The 15,117-nt window shown below is 48.7% G+C and overlaps 1 protein-coding gene across 1 annotated transcript; it reads right to left on the bottom strand.

The window, feature by feature from the left end:
- Positions 1 to 435: 435 nt before the first annotated feature.
- On the bottom strand, positions 436 to 13,016 carry GFI1 (growth factor independent 1 transcriptional repressor). The gene is given in 8 exon segments (XM_030455235.1): positions 436 to 1,478; positions 3,505 to 3,670; positions 5,246 to 5,383; positions 5,472 to 5,667; positions 5,669 to 5,888; positions 10,467 to 10,673; positions 10,905 to 11,129; positions 12,935 to 13,016. Coding segments are annotated over 7 exon segments (1,221 nt in total). The 5' UTR covers positions 11,020 to 11,129; positions 12,935 to 13,016; the 3' UTR covers positions 436 to 1,299.
- Positions 13,017 to 15,117: the final 2,101 nt, after the last annotated feature.

Raw genomic sequence — 15,117 nt, 5'->3', positions numbered from 1 at the left:
TTGTGCAAATTCTGCTGTGCCTGCATACCCACCCTGAATGCCCTATCCCTGACCATCACTGTGGTGTATTGTTGTAACAGCTGACAATTCACATATGCTGAAATTACACAATCAGTAAAAATCACTGTGAACCATCCTCAATACTTTATTAACTTAAAACATTGTTCCAATAAATATGTACCAATAAACATAAGACACTCCATAAAATCTAAATAAGAACATTTACAAACCTGTCAACAGTAAAAACAGCATTTTTTTTTAACTGAGGTACATGCAGGTTCATTTAAGGCAAATTCAGTCAATCATAAGTTTATAATGATTCCTGCCCACCTCAGCTGAGTTTCCCTTTAAAAATTAAAAAACCGAAAACAAATATACAAATGATGCTATGGAGTAGCTATTTTCCAGTTATTAGAATAAGCCTGGAGTGTGGAAGCCAGAAATGGTTCTGGACAGAGAGTCTGTGCCTCCCCAGTCCTCTTGCCCTCCTCAGTCAAAATCACTTGTTGGATGGGTTAACTAGATATAAGGCATATCTCTGTGCTTTGGCTTTTCCACTTGTCTTTCAAAAGCTTCCTTCTGGATGTAACAAGAAGTGCCTCAAACACACACACATCCAGGCCTTGCACAGACAGACACATCTCTGGGAAGATAAAAAGGGCCTCTCTGTAACTGTTAATGAAGCTCCCTATTGCACCAGAACAAGTGAGAGTAGGATCAAGCCCAAGCTGGTACCTTTGCTTAAAAAAACCAGCAAGATGTCAGGCTGCACAGTTCAATCCTGATCCTCCAGGTTTTCCAGACAGGAAACAAAAAGTGAAGCTATTCAACATTGAAATGCAACCAAGGCAAGTTGCTCCCTACACTATGAGCTGATGGCTGTCTTTACCATGTAAACACTGTTACACCCATGTTTTCCTGCAAGGACTCAAACTACTGAAACCTTCAGAGGGTTCATCTTGGCCATGGGAGAAATATTTTTCAGCTTACAGATATTTGGTAGCTTATCCATCTTTGGAGTATTAGGCTTCATATCTAAAAGGCTTATTTTCCAGTGTTATTTCAGGAACAAAGAGGGAGGGGGGAGAAAGAGCGAAACCCCAGCCTTTAATTTCTGCTTTCACAATCATTCAGGTTGAGCTGTCAATGCATGGCCTTCTCTTTTTCTTTCCTCTCTGAGTTCCTGGTCATAAAGGCAATACCAGGGTTTGTGCTCAGGACAGGGCTCGGGTCCAGTGGGGAAGCCAAGGGAATCTGTTCTTATAGTGTTGTAGGTGTTTTCTGTATTGCAGCTGGGACTCATTTCAGGCCATGCTGTGTCTCCCGGTGTCTTCGTAAATCCACCTTCCGTTGGAAGCCTTTGCCACAGAGATCACAGCCAAAGGGCTTGAAGCCTGTGTGCTTCCGACTGTGGGTGATGAGGTTGGAGCTCTGACTAAAGGCTTTTCCACACACCTGGCACTTGTGAGGCTTCTCACCTGCAAGCAGAAGGCAGGAGGGAGAGAGAGAGAGAGGGCGTGAAAGAGGCAACACGCTGCTTATGCAGGACCAGAGCAAACAGGAAACGCACACTGGACCTTAGAGCAAATCAAAAGAATTACTATGTGGTTACCAAGGAAGTAATTCTTAAAAAAAACTGTGCAATTGCAAGCCCCAAAGCATTAGCTGAGCCTGCACTACAGCTGAGCAGACCTGGACTTGATTACACCTTCATTGGCCTGGTATTGTCCTGGGAGCAGCCTGAAGCAGTGTTCCCAGGACACCACAACTTGTAAATACATTTGGCTGCATGGGCTCTGTGTGATTTAAACTGACTTTGTGTCCTAGAAATGTGAGAAAATCCTGGGAAGACCCCCATGTTGTGCTGAATGTCTGGCATCAATTATTGGTGGAATAGAGAGATGTAGGTTGTTAAGTCAAACCCAGGGAGCTGGCATCTGCCCACAAGGGAGGTTTAAGGGCCCTTAAGTGAAGGGCAGGGTTCACCCAGAAATCTGCTATACTCTCCATTCCCCACACTGAAATGCTAGCAGTCACACGAGCAAGCCCTGAAGTTCTCCTGAAACAAATAATGTAAATCCAGCCTCTGGAGCTTGTCCTATGGAGGGGTCAGTGGGAAAACTCCACTGGTGTCCCTGGGAGCAGGATCTCAGCACATTTACATAGTGTTTATTATGAAATAACAGATAAAGGAAAACCCAGCCACAAAACCAAGACTGACTTTCAGAGTAGCTTTGCACCTGCAGAGCCCACTGACTTCAGCTGGAGAAAAAAATTCTTTGCACGTTTGAAGATCAGATTCTAAGAAATATAAAATAATGCAAAATTTGCTGGAGGCTCATTTCACACCTGTATGCTGTATATGAAAAGGATCCCTGATTCAGTTAAGGACCTGTGTTTATATCGGTAATTTAAAAGCCCAGGCAGTTTGTTGTCTTACAACAAAATAATGATTCTGACTGATTCAGAATTTGGATTAAATTATACTTAATCAAGCCTCGTCTGAAAAAGTTAGTAGACACTTATTGTTTTACTTCCTAAATAGTTTCTTTTCATCAAGCAAACATCTGGTGGAAAATATTTATAATTAATATTTATTATTCACTGCTTGCCATCTAGAAAAGTCACAACCAAGCAGTGCTATATATTATGCCATCTTACTACATTATTTGCCATTTTTTGCTTCACCCTTGATACTTGCTAGTCCTGAACAGGAAAGAAGGATTTGGTCATCTCAGCGTTTGATTTTGCCAGTACAGCTGTTATTTTGTGTCTACAGATGCTTCTGTATCTCACACATCATTCATTTCCCTCTTATTCATGCAAACAGTGCAGGTCTGAAAGGCAAGATTTTCTTCTAAAGATTTCTGATAAACCTTCCTTCTCAGGTTCCTGAATCATGTTTTTAAAACAATTTCCTTCAGTGATTCACCTGTACTGGTTTTCCATGTTTATTAGTAAGAGTGAAACTTGAGAACTCTCCTTCCATTCTGTATCAGACTGCTGCCATTTCTCAGGAAATCTGGATGGAAGTGCAGACAATACTGAACAAATATTTAGAATAAGAGTTAGACCCTAGGCCCTCCAGTTTAGTGTTTGATCTAGAGGAGGAGACTCCTGTTGTCCCTGTTGTAAATTGGTAGATCCTGGAAAAAGAAATACTGCAATCAAATTTACCTGCCATTTTCCAGGGACCTCAGCTGTAAATCAAGGCTACATTAATACCCTACAAACCACCTTATACAAAAGCCCTTTGAACAAACATTGGTAGATGCTATTAAGAGAACACTGACTGGATTGAGAGGGTTTGGGTAATTTTGCAGCTGCTGTTCATGAAACTACCTTCAAATCACCCTCCTTTGCACAAGTAGAGCTCAGATATTATGAATAACAGCAGAGCAGCGAGAAGCACAGGGAGGTGCATGTACTGTCCCAGATGAGACAGGTCTCTTCAGAGACCTGCTCCCACACCTGGGTCTGAACACCAGTAGATGCAGGGCTGACCTGTGTGAATGAAGGTGTGTTTCTTCATGTCAGATTTCTGGTGGAACCGCTTCCCACAATACTGGCATGGATAGGGACGGGTGTCCGAGTGGATGAGCAGGTGGGTGGACAGAGTAGATGATCTCTTAAAACTCTTGCCACAGATCTTACAATCAAAGCTGCGTTCCTGCAGAGAGAAGCCGAAACACACGTTACACAATATCAGCAATCCCACCAACAAAAAACCTGACCTGGCAGCACAGCAGTGTTACCCCTTCTGCCTTAGCAAGCACTTCCATTTCCCCAGAGAGCTGGACTGGCCGGTGGAGATGCTAACACTGGCATGATAGCACCACATGATTAAAAAAGATAATAGACGCTCTCCCAATGTTGTGTACCACCCACCACAAAAAATAAAATTGAGCAGCTCTTCTTGCTGGCAGGAATAGCCAGGTGGGAGCAGCCCTGACAGAGTAGGCAGAGCCCACCCACACATTTCAATAGGGGAACAAGAGATGACCACTCTGCTGGGAAGCAAACAGCTACAGCACTGTCCAGAGGCCACCCATTCACTGCACACTGGGAAGTGGATGCTGAGGTCTGATGGGCTCTCCTGGGAAATCTCTGTGGCAGGCTGACTTCTGATGGCAGGGTAACAACTAACTGCTTAGTCCTATTTCCATTATAATTCAAGTGAAAGGTACCTAGAGCATGTGGGGAAAAGAGCATTTTGGCTTAGTATTGCAACATACTAAAATAAATGCATTAAGACCATGCTAACTCTCCTGTTTCCCTTACACATTTCATCTCCACCCCTTCATTCCACCCTAAATCATCTTTTCTTTCCACCCCTTAATTTCCATCACACATTCCTCTTCCTGATGTTCTTTCATGCAATGACCTTTGTTTGCTGTTTAAGATGCTCTCCCTGAAATGTAGTCCCTTCCATGGGCACCGTATGCTGCTCTTTTCACTATTATTTCATGGGTGATGAGCTATTTCCCCTCATTGTGTGCTCTGCTGCTGTGCACTCATGAAATTGTAAACAAAACAGAAAAAATAAATTCCTGTAAGACTATCCTCCAAAAGCCAATCTGAAGAAGGGAAGATTTGCCAGGTCAAGTGGGTGGATGAAGGGGAAATATGGCACAGTACCAGCAGGTGGAAAATGTTACAAGTCCTCATACCAAAATTAACTACCATATTCTTTTCGTGTGTGACTCAGAGTGTGTCGAGACTGGTGAAGTCTGTGCTCTGTACCTGACTGTTCGTTCAGATGTTCCCTGCACAGACACAATGACTACAAACAAGGGAAGACTCACTTCTTTGGAGGAGGGGGAAAGAATGAGGAGAGCTGCATCAAAAAAAAAAATGCATGGAGAGTTGCTTTAGCTGTTAAAAAAAGTCCACATCTGCATCACGATTTCCAGCTCTTAGAGAGAAGAATTATTATTTATTATCTGTTAATGCCCATTGCTTAATACAGATGTATATAAGATCTGGGGAATGGAAACAAAAGCTGTGTTCTTTAATTTGTCGATTTGCTCCTTTGCTTACTAGCTGCACACCCTTTCCTCTGCCTGCCATCATATTCTTCACCCACAACTGTGCACCATAGTCCTACCAGGTTCTTTCCCTCTTCTCTGTTTAGATGCCCACATACTGCCAGGTGATTGCCTTCATGGCCTCCCTAGTGCTGGCCGAAGCAAGCAGGTGGCCCTAGCCCTTGGACCTTCATCCTGGCAGTCTGCCTCACTCTCACCTGTGAGTGTACGGCCTTGTGCTGCTCCAGGCTAACTGCATGGCCGAAGGTCTTGCCACACATGTCACAGGCAAAGGGCCTCGTGCCACTGTGTGAGCGGCGCACATGTACCTCAAGGCCATGTGGTGTGGAGAAGACCTGAGGGAAGAGAACACACGCGGTCAGACTTAACAGAGAGAGGGGCTGGGAAAGAGTCACGACCATCATGTGAGAATGGGATCCCTACCTTGCTGCACTTGACACACTTGTAAGAGCCAGTGCTGATGAGCAATGGGCGGCACAAGAGGTCTGACTCCACTTTGATGCTACCTGGCCCCTTCTCTTGCTGCAGCCCAGGCTGTGACTCAGCATAGAGTCCAGGTGCTGCTGCTGGCGGCCGCTCAAACAGCCCTGGGCCTGGAGAGCCAAAGTCACCATAAAAGTCCAAGGGAAGAGCTACACTCTGCCCTGTACAGGGCAGGCTCAGAGCCTCTCTCGCAGAAGAGTCCCAGGGCAGAGGTTCGCTCCAGTGTTGGGCAGGGCCTGTAGCTTTGCACAAGGTGCCTCAGCTCAGAGCCACCCAGACTGTTCCACATGTATGGTTTGAAGGGCACCGAGAAGGGGGGGGCTTCATCTAGGGATGGACACACAGATCGCTCCGAGGCTGCAGAAACACAAGGGAATGGGGGTTAGTACACTTCACAGTCCAGCCACTATCACAGTCTCAGCACTGAGGCTTGTGCCAGAGCCAGGCCCCATACTGCACATTAAGTTTGCCCTTTTGTTTCTAATGGGAGGACATTTTACTTACCTGTTGTCCCAGCCAAACTATTTAAAGCAGCCACCAGTTTTTCTACCTCCATCTCTGTGTGCCCAGGTGTATACACGCTGATCTAACTGTTGAGGCGCTGAACAATTCAGTCTGCAACTTCCTTTGGTTTCATACATAGCTCATCAGAAAAGTGTATCTACTGTGGCCCAAGATGGGCACCAAAGGTGACAGTTCAAATGTTTAAGCTCTAATGTAGATAGCATATATCCATATAGCAAATATGACATTGCAGATTTGGCAGAAAGAGCAAGAGTGACAATATTTACCTGTTTAACAAAACTAAGATCTGCTTGTTGTACAATTTAATTCACAAATCTAGCCTCTCAACTTCATGCCACATCTGTCCATTACTATACTAGAGCATAGCTGAAATTAAAAAAGCTTCTGAGGTGCTTAAATGTCATGCTTCACTTTTTCAGAAAGAAACAAACTCAATCCTCATCTGAAATGAAACAGAGTTCACCCAAAACATTAAGCTTCCCAAAATCACCACAGTAGAAAGCACTAAAAACACAAAACACTTTTCTGAGCAGTCATTAAAAAAGCCATCTTCCACCAGGACAAGTTTAGGTGGCTTCACTTGGCTCAGACAGGCTCACCTTTGGCAATGACATATGACCAAGGCAGTGGGCACTACAAGGTGAATCTGTAAGGGGGCCCATAGCAGAGCTTGATGCAATGGCAGGAACACAGCCCTTGAGATCAATGTCTAACCTCACAAATGCTCAGGGAGCATAGAGAAAAGCACAGTTGAGCAGGGAACATAAGCTACCAGACCCCATCTGCATCTGCCAGGGATGCTGATTAATGCCTGAGGTGCTCTGCTTTTACTCTTCATCACAACAGGCACTAGCACTGTGAGACTCAAATGGCTCCACTGGACAAATGTTTTAGTGAACCAAGGAGAAGATGAATCAATTAACTGGTGAAGTACCAATGCCTTCATAGAAACATTGGCATCCCTTATAACTAGGAATTCCAGAATAACCCCACTTACCCAAAAAAACTGCCCTCCCACAATTGTTCTCTTGCTATTTCTTACTCCTGTCATCTTCACAGCTCCCATGGCTTTCTCAGCCCTCAGCAAACCAAGATAGTGACAGGGGGCTAGGGAAAGAAGTCATGCTGTGTTGGGTTATCCATTTGGACAAGCAGATGGTCACTGAGGACTAGAGAAGGGAGTAGAAAATGAGGTAAAAATTGAACTTTGAATGACTTGACTATTTCCTATCTTTTATATAATTTCAGATATTAACAGTCATAAATTCTTCCACTGAAATTAACAGTCTTTCCATTGGAAACATATTCAGACATACCAACTGGGACATTTGAACCAAGCAATGAAATCAAATTAGCTGACATGGTGCTGAGCATGATTTTTCCTGTTCTGCACTGACTGCAAAGCTGTGGTCAACATCGCATCATCTGTCTTGTGTCTTTGCAGCCAGTTTCAGGGCTGCCATATCTCACAATTTTATCGCAAGATTCAAAACTATCTTAAAGCCCCAGGTTTTGAAACTGCATGATTTCATCAGACCCTCTGCCTTCCTTTTGTTTTCTTGTTCTTATTTTTTTTTTCTCTCTTTTAAAGTCAACTTCTAGCCCAGACCACAAAAAAAAGCATGAAAATGTAAACCCTCAAATTTTCAACATTAGAACTGAATATCCATAAACTATTACTTACAATCTTGATTTCTAAGCCAGTCCATTCAGTGAGAGGAGAAGGAAGGTTGACCTGATTTTTGAGCCCTTGGAATTGGCAATATGGGACATGGTAAACATTGCACCACAGATCAGTTTGCATGCAATGTTCCTTCTATCACCTCATATGCTTTGGAGACCTCTCAATCACAAGTGCAGTGGAGCCACCCATTCTGTACTTCCCAGGGGCAAACTCAAGCCATCCAAGCCCTGTACCCAGTGTCAAGACAACCTACAAACCCTGCTCTGCCACACTGTAGGGAACTTGTGTCTGCCTCTTCTCCATTCCACAACATACAGGTCTCCAGCTGGTGACCAGGGAGGGAGAGACAGACTCTCCCTCTTCTTCCTAGCAATTCTATGCTGCCTTTATATGCTTCTTCTGAGAGAAGAAACATCCATACTCTTTTTTGAAGGCAAAGCAAACTCAGCTTGAAATTGTTGGGAACAGATTGATATGTACAGCAAAGAAAGATTCAAGTGAGCTCCACAGACCACAAAACACGACAGTCTCTGCGCAACTCCACTATTCCCAGTAAAAGCCTCCCTCCAAAACTGCAGCATCAACAGGTTCATCAGGAGACACGAATATACTAATGTACTAATACGCTGCTTCAGTGAGCCATCAGGTACCTTCTGTATATGCAAATGCATGTGATTACAGACACAAATAGAAAGTGAGGTTAAACAATAAAGTTATTTGCACTGATGGAGTCAACAACAATTGATGTAGTGATAACAGGTATTGTGTCTTTGCATGCCTGCCTGCATTGGCAGCAGAGCACTCAAAACCAAACCTGAAATTTGACTTTCACTGCTTATGGAAGTGCAGCCTGCACCCATATTCACTTCAAGGGATAAGGGAGTGATAGGACTTAGTGCTCACTACACCTGCCCTGAGCATGGTTTAGAAACATAATTTTTCACCTGCCCTGCCTTTCAAAGCACAGAAACTGTGCCCCACCCAGAAAAACACAATCAAAGAAATACAGACTCTGACCAGTGCATCTTGCAGAAGTGATCTGGGCACAAATTCCAGCTGCACATTGAATCTCACAAGGCATCTGGAAGGCGAAGAAGTTAGGAGGGAGCTGTCAGAGGAATCCTGACTATCTAATCCTGGTGCCACTGCCTTGTTAACATAACAGCACTTCTCTCAGTGCACTGAGATTCATTTAATAAAGCTCTTTCCTTATGGTACTCGGAGCTGCTTCCTGTTCCTCCTGTGAATAAAATCAGGTGGTCCCAGGAATGCCCTCCTTCACCCCCAAAAATCTTGATTTAGGGTTGTCATCCTCATTTTGCAAAGATACCTTCCCTGGGTAGCTAGTTGGTTTGCGGAGAGCTAATGAATCCCACAGCAGGGGAAGAAATGAATGGGGAGGAGGAGAAGGCAGAGCAGCCCTGATAAATACCTGCTCCGTTTTCTATCTGCTTTTTGGACACTGCATGAAAATGGTCTGTTTCCCGTGCAGAAATCATAATTATTTGGGGAAAGAGGAGCTGGACAAATTTGTTAGAACAAAAATTACACACATTGTTACACTTTCTAAAGCAACAGTAGCAAAAGAAAGATGGCTACATGACTGTATTGAGTCCAGCCTGTCATTTAAACTAACTGAAACTGTCCCCAGATTCACTGCGACAATACCGGGCAGCATTTTGAACGCCCCTTTAGAGGGCTTTGTGACTCTTAAAAGAGGGGGATGCTTTAAAAATGCAAACCCACATCATTACAATCAGCTGTTGATAAGCAGGGAAAATCAGGGGGGACATAGGACTATGTATTCGTTTTCTGCTGTCAGTAAAGCTGAGACAATTTTTCCTCTGGTTAAGACAAATTTTTTTTTCCATCTGCCATTTTTTTAACTGAGGCAATAATAAGTGTGTTTTATACATACATATTTTTGTTATAAAATGACACCATTGTATTTTTAAATGAGATAAGTATTTGCGCCAGGCTGGGGACAGCATCTCCCACTGTTCCAACCACATCAAAGGCAGGACGAGGGAGCTAGAGACAGGCACTGCAGCCATAAGTGTGAGTTTCCTGGATTTGGGGTGTTTAAATCTGACTGTCATTATTTTCATCTGGTTTTTACAAAAGCGTTTTTAGCAAAGCAAAAAATATAACAAAACAAAACCAGCAAAAACAAAACCAAACAAAACCAAAAAGAGCAAGAAGGGGGGGGGGGGAGGGAGGAGGAGGGAGAGATCTTTTTTGTAGGCAAGAAATAACCTGTAAGGGAGTCAGGGAAAATGCATAGCAGGTAGTACAAAACACAAGATCGGCACTGTTTATTACAGATATACAGATAGCATAGTAGAATTTTTTTATTGTCTTAAAAAACATTTGAACTCGGGATAGCAGGACCCCAATAGGAAAAAGCTGAGACCTTTAAAACATAACTGGGCTGCCTCTAGCAATTAATCAGAAACCAAAAAAATCAACACCCCATGGCATCACAACTTTCCTACAGCCTGACTGTCCCCCGCTGCTCCCTTGGCAATGAGAAATGAGCTGGAAGAACGACCCGAGAGAGATAACCCGAAAACGAGTGGAAAGGACAGATTTACCTTTTCCTATTGAATGGGAAAAGGAAAATCCACTCATTTTCGACAGCGACTTTGTAGCCGAGACACTGCCCCACGGCACCGACACAGACATACAGTCGGACCCTCACCGAGCGTTGTTCTCCCCGGCCCTACCTGGCGAGACGGAGGGCGAGGGAGGTCTCCAGAAATCCTCAAATTCGGACACTCTGTCACAGACGCTGCCCTCGCAGCTGGGCGCTGAGTCGGAGGTGCCATCAGCAGGCTCGGTAAGGTGGGATTCCGGGGAAAAACGTCCCTGGGAAGGCTCCGGATCTGGCAGGACGGTGCGGCACAGACCCGTGTCCTCGGGGATCTTGCTATCTGCAGGGCAAAGGGGGCAAGGGGGCTCCTCAGTGTGAATCCACAGTGGGAGCCAGACACCTCCCGCGGCGGCCCTGCTCCCACCAAGGTTTGCTCCCGCATCAGCCCCTCCGGCCCCCCGCGGGGGCTGCGGCGCCGGGGGGCTGCACACCAACGGGCTGGTGCTGGTGCCGCTGGCAGCCGGGTGGGCTCTGCCCGCCGCAAGCGAGGCTTCGGCCGAGGGATTCCTACCTGCACAGATCTGGGCTAGTACGGTCTCCAGCCGCAGGCTGTAGTCCTCGTCAGCGGAGCGGGGCTGGTGGTAGCTGTGTGCTTTCTTACTCTTGACCAGGAAGGACCTCGGCATGGTTGGGTACTGTCACGGCCGGCGCGGCCACACTCCCTCTCCAAGTGCCGGACACGGCGGCGGCGAGAGTCACCCTCGAGTGTCCCGCGGGGCGGCGGCGAGGAGGCGACCTGCGGGGAGGCGGTAAGGGCCGGGGGCACCGGCCGGGAGGGGCCGCTCGCCGTGAGGGGCGGTGCGCCAGGTGGCGGCGCGCAGGTGGCTCTGGCCCCGCTCGCCTGCCCCCCCTCCCCGGAATGAAGATACTCAGTCTCCCACCGCCCCCAGCCAACGCTGCCCCCCGCCCCCTGTCCCCGGTGCCGCTGGGGACGCCCCGGCCACTCTCCTGAGGCCCGTCGGAGGAGGGATGCCGGCCCGACGGCAGATGCCGGATGTCGGAGAAGAGGCAATTGCAGCGGCCGAGAACCGTTTGTCGAACGAGTGGGGGCTGAGGAAGCTGGGAGGCGATCATGCACACCTCCGTCCCTCTGCGGGAGCGCGGCCGCGCTTGGCGGAATGGGCGCAATTCGCCTCCATGTTTGCACCCGCACCGGCTGCCGCGGCAGAAGCTGAACCAACAAAACGTATCCTCGAAACGGCTTATCAGTCTCCGCCACCCAGGAGTCTGGACAGCACAGGGCTGCTGCCAGGACGGGTGGGAGAGTCGTTACAAACCCGATAGCCTAAAACCGACGCCTGAGCGGCTGTTGAGGGACTGATTCACCCATCCAGCGCAAGTCACGATAAGGGGAAAACGAACAAAACGGAATCTCTCCTACACACCGCAGCTGTTGGTGCCGGGGCACCTTACAGCTGCGGGCACAGAAAGGCGGGGTGGGGAGAGACGAGGTGGGGAACCTCCCGAGGGGCGGGGGGGTGGACACGGGACGGGACTCCCGGGTCCGGTGGGCCAAGAGGACAGGGACCGCGTTAAGCAGAGATGCTCCGGGGCTGCTCCTCGGTGGAAGGTGAGACAGGTTCGCTCTAACCCGTCTAGCTTCGGGCTGCCTCTGTCGTTACACTTGACACTTTGCAAAAAGAGAGTTTAAACCGTTTGCTTCTTTTGGGGGACTTCGGGGTGTTGTGTTTTTGTTTGTTTGCTTGCTTTTTGTTTTGTTTTTTCTCCCGCCTTCCACGGGGAAAGGAGGGAAGGGGCCAGACTCCCGCCTGGAGCGCAGCCCGTCGGCTGGGGCGCGGGGCGAGACTCGCGGGGGCTGCCCCTTGAAGCACCGGCCCCTCCGCGCCCTCCTGCCGGGGGCAGGGCCGCTCCACGCCACCAGGGAGGCGCCGCCCCCGAACCCAGCGCTTTGAGGACGGGTGGGAGCGTTACTGCCCCGACCCACCTGCGCCTCGGTTCATCCTTGAGCGGGGGCTGGCAGCGAAGGGGGGGAGAGAAATCAAAGCTGCCCGATAACGTGTCACCCTCCACAACACGCAAAGACAGCCGCAGCCGTTACGGGGCTCTGGGCGCCGGAGTAGGCTCTGCCGCGTGTTTTCGTCCCGGCGCTGCTCTTTTCCCTCCAAAAGCCACGCCGCGGAGGCGCCGCCGGCCTCCCCCTACCCACCGCCCAAGGCCGGGGCCTGCCAGGCCGGGCCCGGGCCCGTGGGAAGGCGAGTCCCGCAGCCCACCTGGCCAACGGGGCCTCTCCGCCGCTCCCGCTCTCCCCCGCGCCGCTGGACCCAGGGCCACGCGCGCGGGGCCGTTGCTGGCGCCTGGCGGCACGCAGGGCCCGCCAACGGCCGCCGCTGAGGGGGCGCGAGGCCGGCGTTTCCGCGGTTGAGGCGCAGCGAGAACGGCGCGGGGGAGCGGCGGGAAGGAGAGGAGAGGAGAGGAGAAGGGGAGAGGTGCGGGGAGGTGAGGTGAGGTGCGGGGGCCCTGCCACCACGGCCCGTCCACCGGCAGCTGCCCACGCGAGGCGAGAAAAACAAGAGCGCTTACCCATTTGGAGGGGTGAAGGAAGCAGACGGGGTTTGCGCCGCAGCCTGCTAGTTTGGGTGACTTTAAATTTAGCCTCCCTTTGAGGAGCAGTGGTGCTTGAGTTGGCTTTTTTTTTTTTTTTTTTTTTCTTTTTTTCTGTCTCTCTCAACTCCTTCAGACAGAGCTCGGCCCCCTAAACCACAGATTCCACTTCCTGAGCGTTAGGAGCTTCTGCGACAACAACAAAAAAAAGCTTTAAAAAAAAGGCCAAAGCCTCACTAATCAGCACTGTTCCCCCTCCTCTCTCTCACTCCCTCTCTCATTTTTCCTAAAATTAAAATATCTTACCGTATTCCACCTCAGAGGACCCACTGAAGTTACATCAAAATATCATTCTGGAATCGGGCGTTTCATTTCACTCGGGGTTCTGCTCTAGAAACTACACGCATCTATCTGAACTATTCTTGGATCCCCTTCAACTTCCGCAACGAGAACAAGTCACAGATTCAAAACACAGATTGACTCAAGGCGAACAGAGACAGAGGGCAGGGGATGGAGGATCCGGCGCCCTCCTTGCACAGCCGGCTCCGCACAGCATCCCGGACCCCAGCCCGGGAATGGGGAGGCTCCCGCTGCCCCTGAGCCCTGCGTGCCGTTATAATCGGGGCTAAGGCAGGGGCCCTGGGCTGCGGAGACCTCCTCTAGGCTAGAAATAACTTGTTGTGGAAAACTCTTTCGGGATAAATACGCCCAACGACGCTGAAAATACCCTGAGACCCAAGCCTAGAGGTTTGCTCATTTCCCTTGGGATTTAGGTAATGGTTAAATATGGAAGGGGTAGGCGAGATTCCCCTCCTTCCCCCCCCCCCCCTCCCCTCGCTAGTGTAGCTTGAGAGCGATTGTAACACTAAGGCGAAAGAGGAGAGGAGAAAGGCGTCAGGGAAGCCGTTGCCTTCCTCTCCTCTGTGCCGGTGCTCAGGCTCTGACTTGGTAAGGTTCCGTGGGGTCGGCACCGGCGGCGAGCATAGCAGCTGGGGACCGCGTGAGGCAGCGCCTTGCACCATCCGCACCTGCGAGGACCCCCGCTCTGCGCAGGCAGCAAGCCTGCTCCCTTCTGCAGAGAGGAAAGGTTCGCCTTGCTTTATACATACCCCCCGACCCTGAACAGTTTTCTAGATCTAGCCTCGTATTCCTGATAAAGTCAGGAAATCAGGTTCGGGTGTCCTGTGTCTTTATGAGGCGATTGTGGGCTTCTCTCTAAGACATCTCTGGCCATCAGGAGCTTTATTTCGATGACCGTAGGGCCGTCAGAAGTTTCTTCCATTAGAAAATCGAGGTTTAACACCATTTCCCGTTCAGAAACGACAGCGACTAAAGTCGGACAAGGCAGGAGCAAACTTCAGCCTCCCTCGTGCCCAGCAGCATGCTTGTTTTGGGAACAGGTGCTTTACTTCATGACCACTCTTCCCCCCAAGTATTCACAGAAAAGGCACTTTTTGCCTGTGAGCCTGTGTGAAACATAGGATTAACCTGACTTCCCAAAATCTGATTTAGCAAGCAAACACCACTACCAGAAAGGCTGTGCAACCTTTCTCGTGAGGTTTTAGTAGTAGCACAAAAGGAAGTTGAAGAACACGACTGACACTTCTCCCTTAGCACCTTCGTTTATGCCGGAAAGTTCCTGCTGCTGGGCACAGGAACAGTTTACTTACGGCATCTGTGTAGCGCGGTCGCTTTGCTGTGCCTTTGGTTGATTACTCTGAAAATCATTCGCGCCGTGATCTTGGAAAATGAATGCTGCCATCAGTAGAAATAACCAGATTAGGAAAAAATCGGTGTAATTTCATGTATGCATCTTCGTTGACTCATTGGGACTTTTTGCTAAAAAATCTTTCTCGGTTGCTTCGGGAACGGCATGTTTAATAGCCTTTCGATTACCTTGCTTAACAGTGCTTTGACCGTCTCTGTTGGAACCAACAGAAAGCAGTACTGTAAATACTGTTAGCGCTTATGAACAATTCTGACCTGGTTACAATAAAATATGTATTTGTCTTTATATATCTAAGTTCAAAATTTACACAGGTCCTTTCGCACGGTTATTTTCGTGCGGAAGACGCTCGCTGCCCTCCGAGGAGCTGGACGCTGCCGGCCGCCGGAGAGCCTGCGACAAGCAGCTCCGCTCGGGGGTTCTCCGAAGGGAAGGC

Source organism: Calypte anna, chromosome 8 (genome assembly GCF_003957555.1).
Source record: "Calypte anna isolate BGI_N300 chromosome 8, bCalAnn1_v1.p, whole genome shotgun sequence".
In the NCBI taxonomy this organism is placed as follows: domain Eukaryota; kingdom Metazoa; phylum Chordata; class Aves; order Apodiformes; family Trochilidae; genus Calypte; species Calypte anna.
The sequence above is the reverse complement of the archived record's forward strand: the minus strand, read 5'-3'. Positions and strand labels throughout refer to the sequence as shown.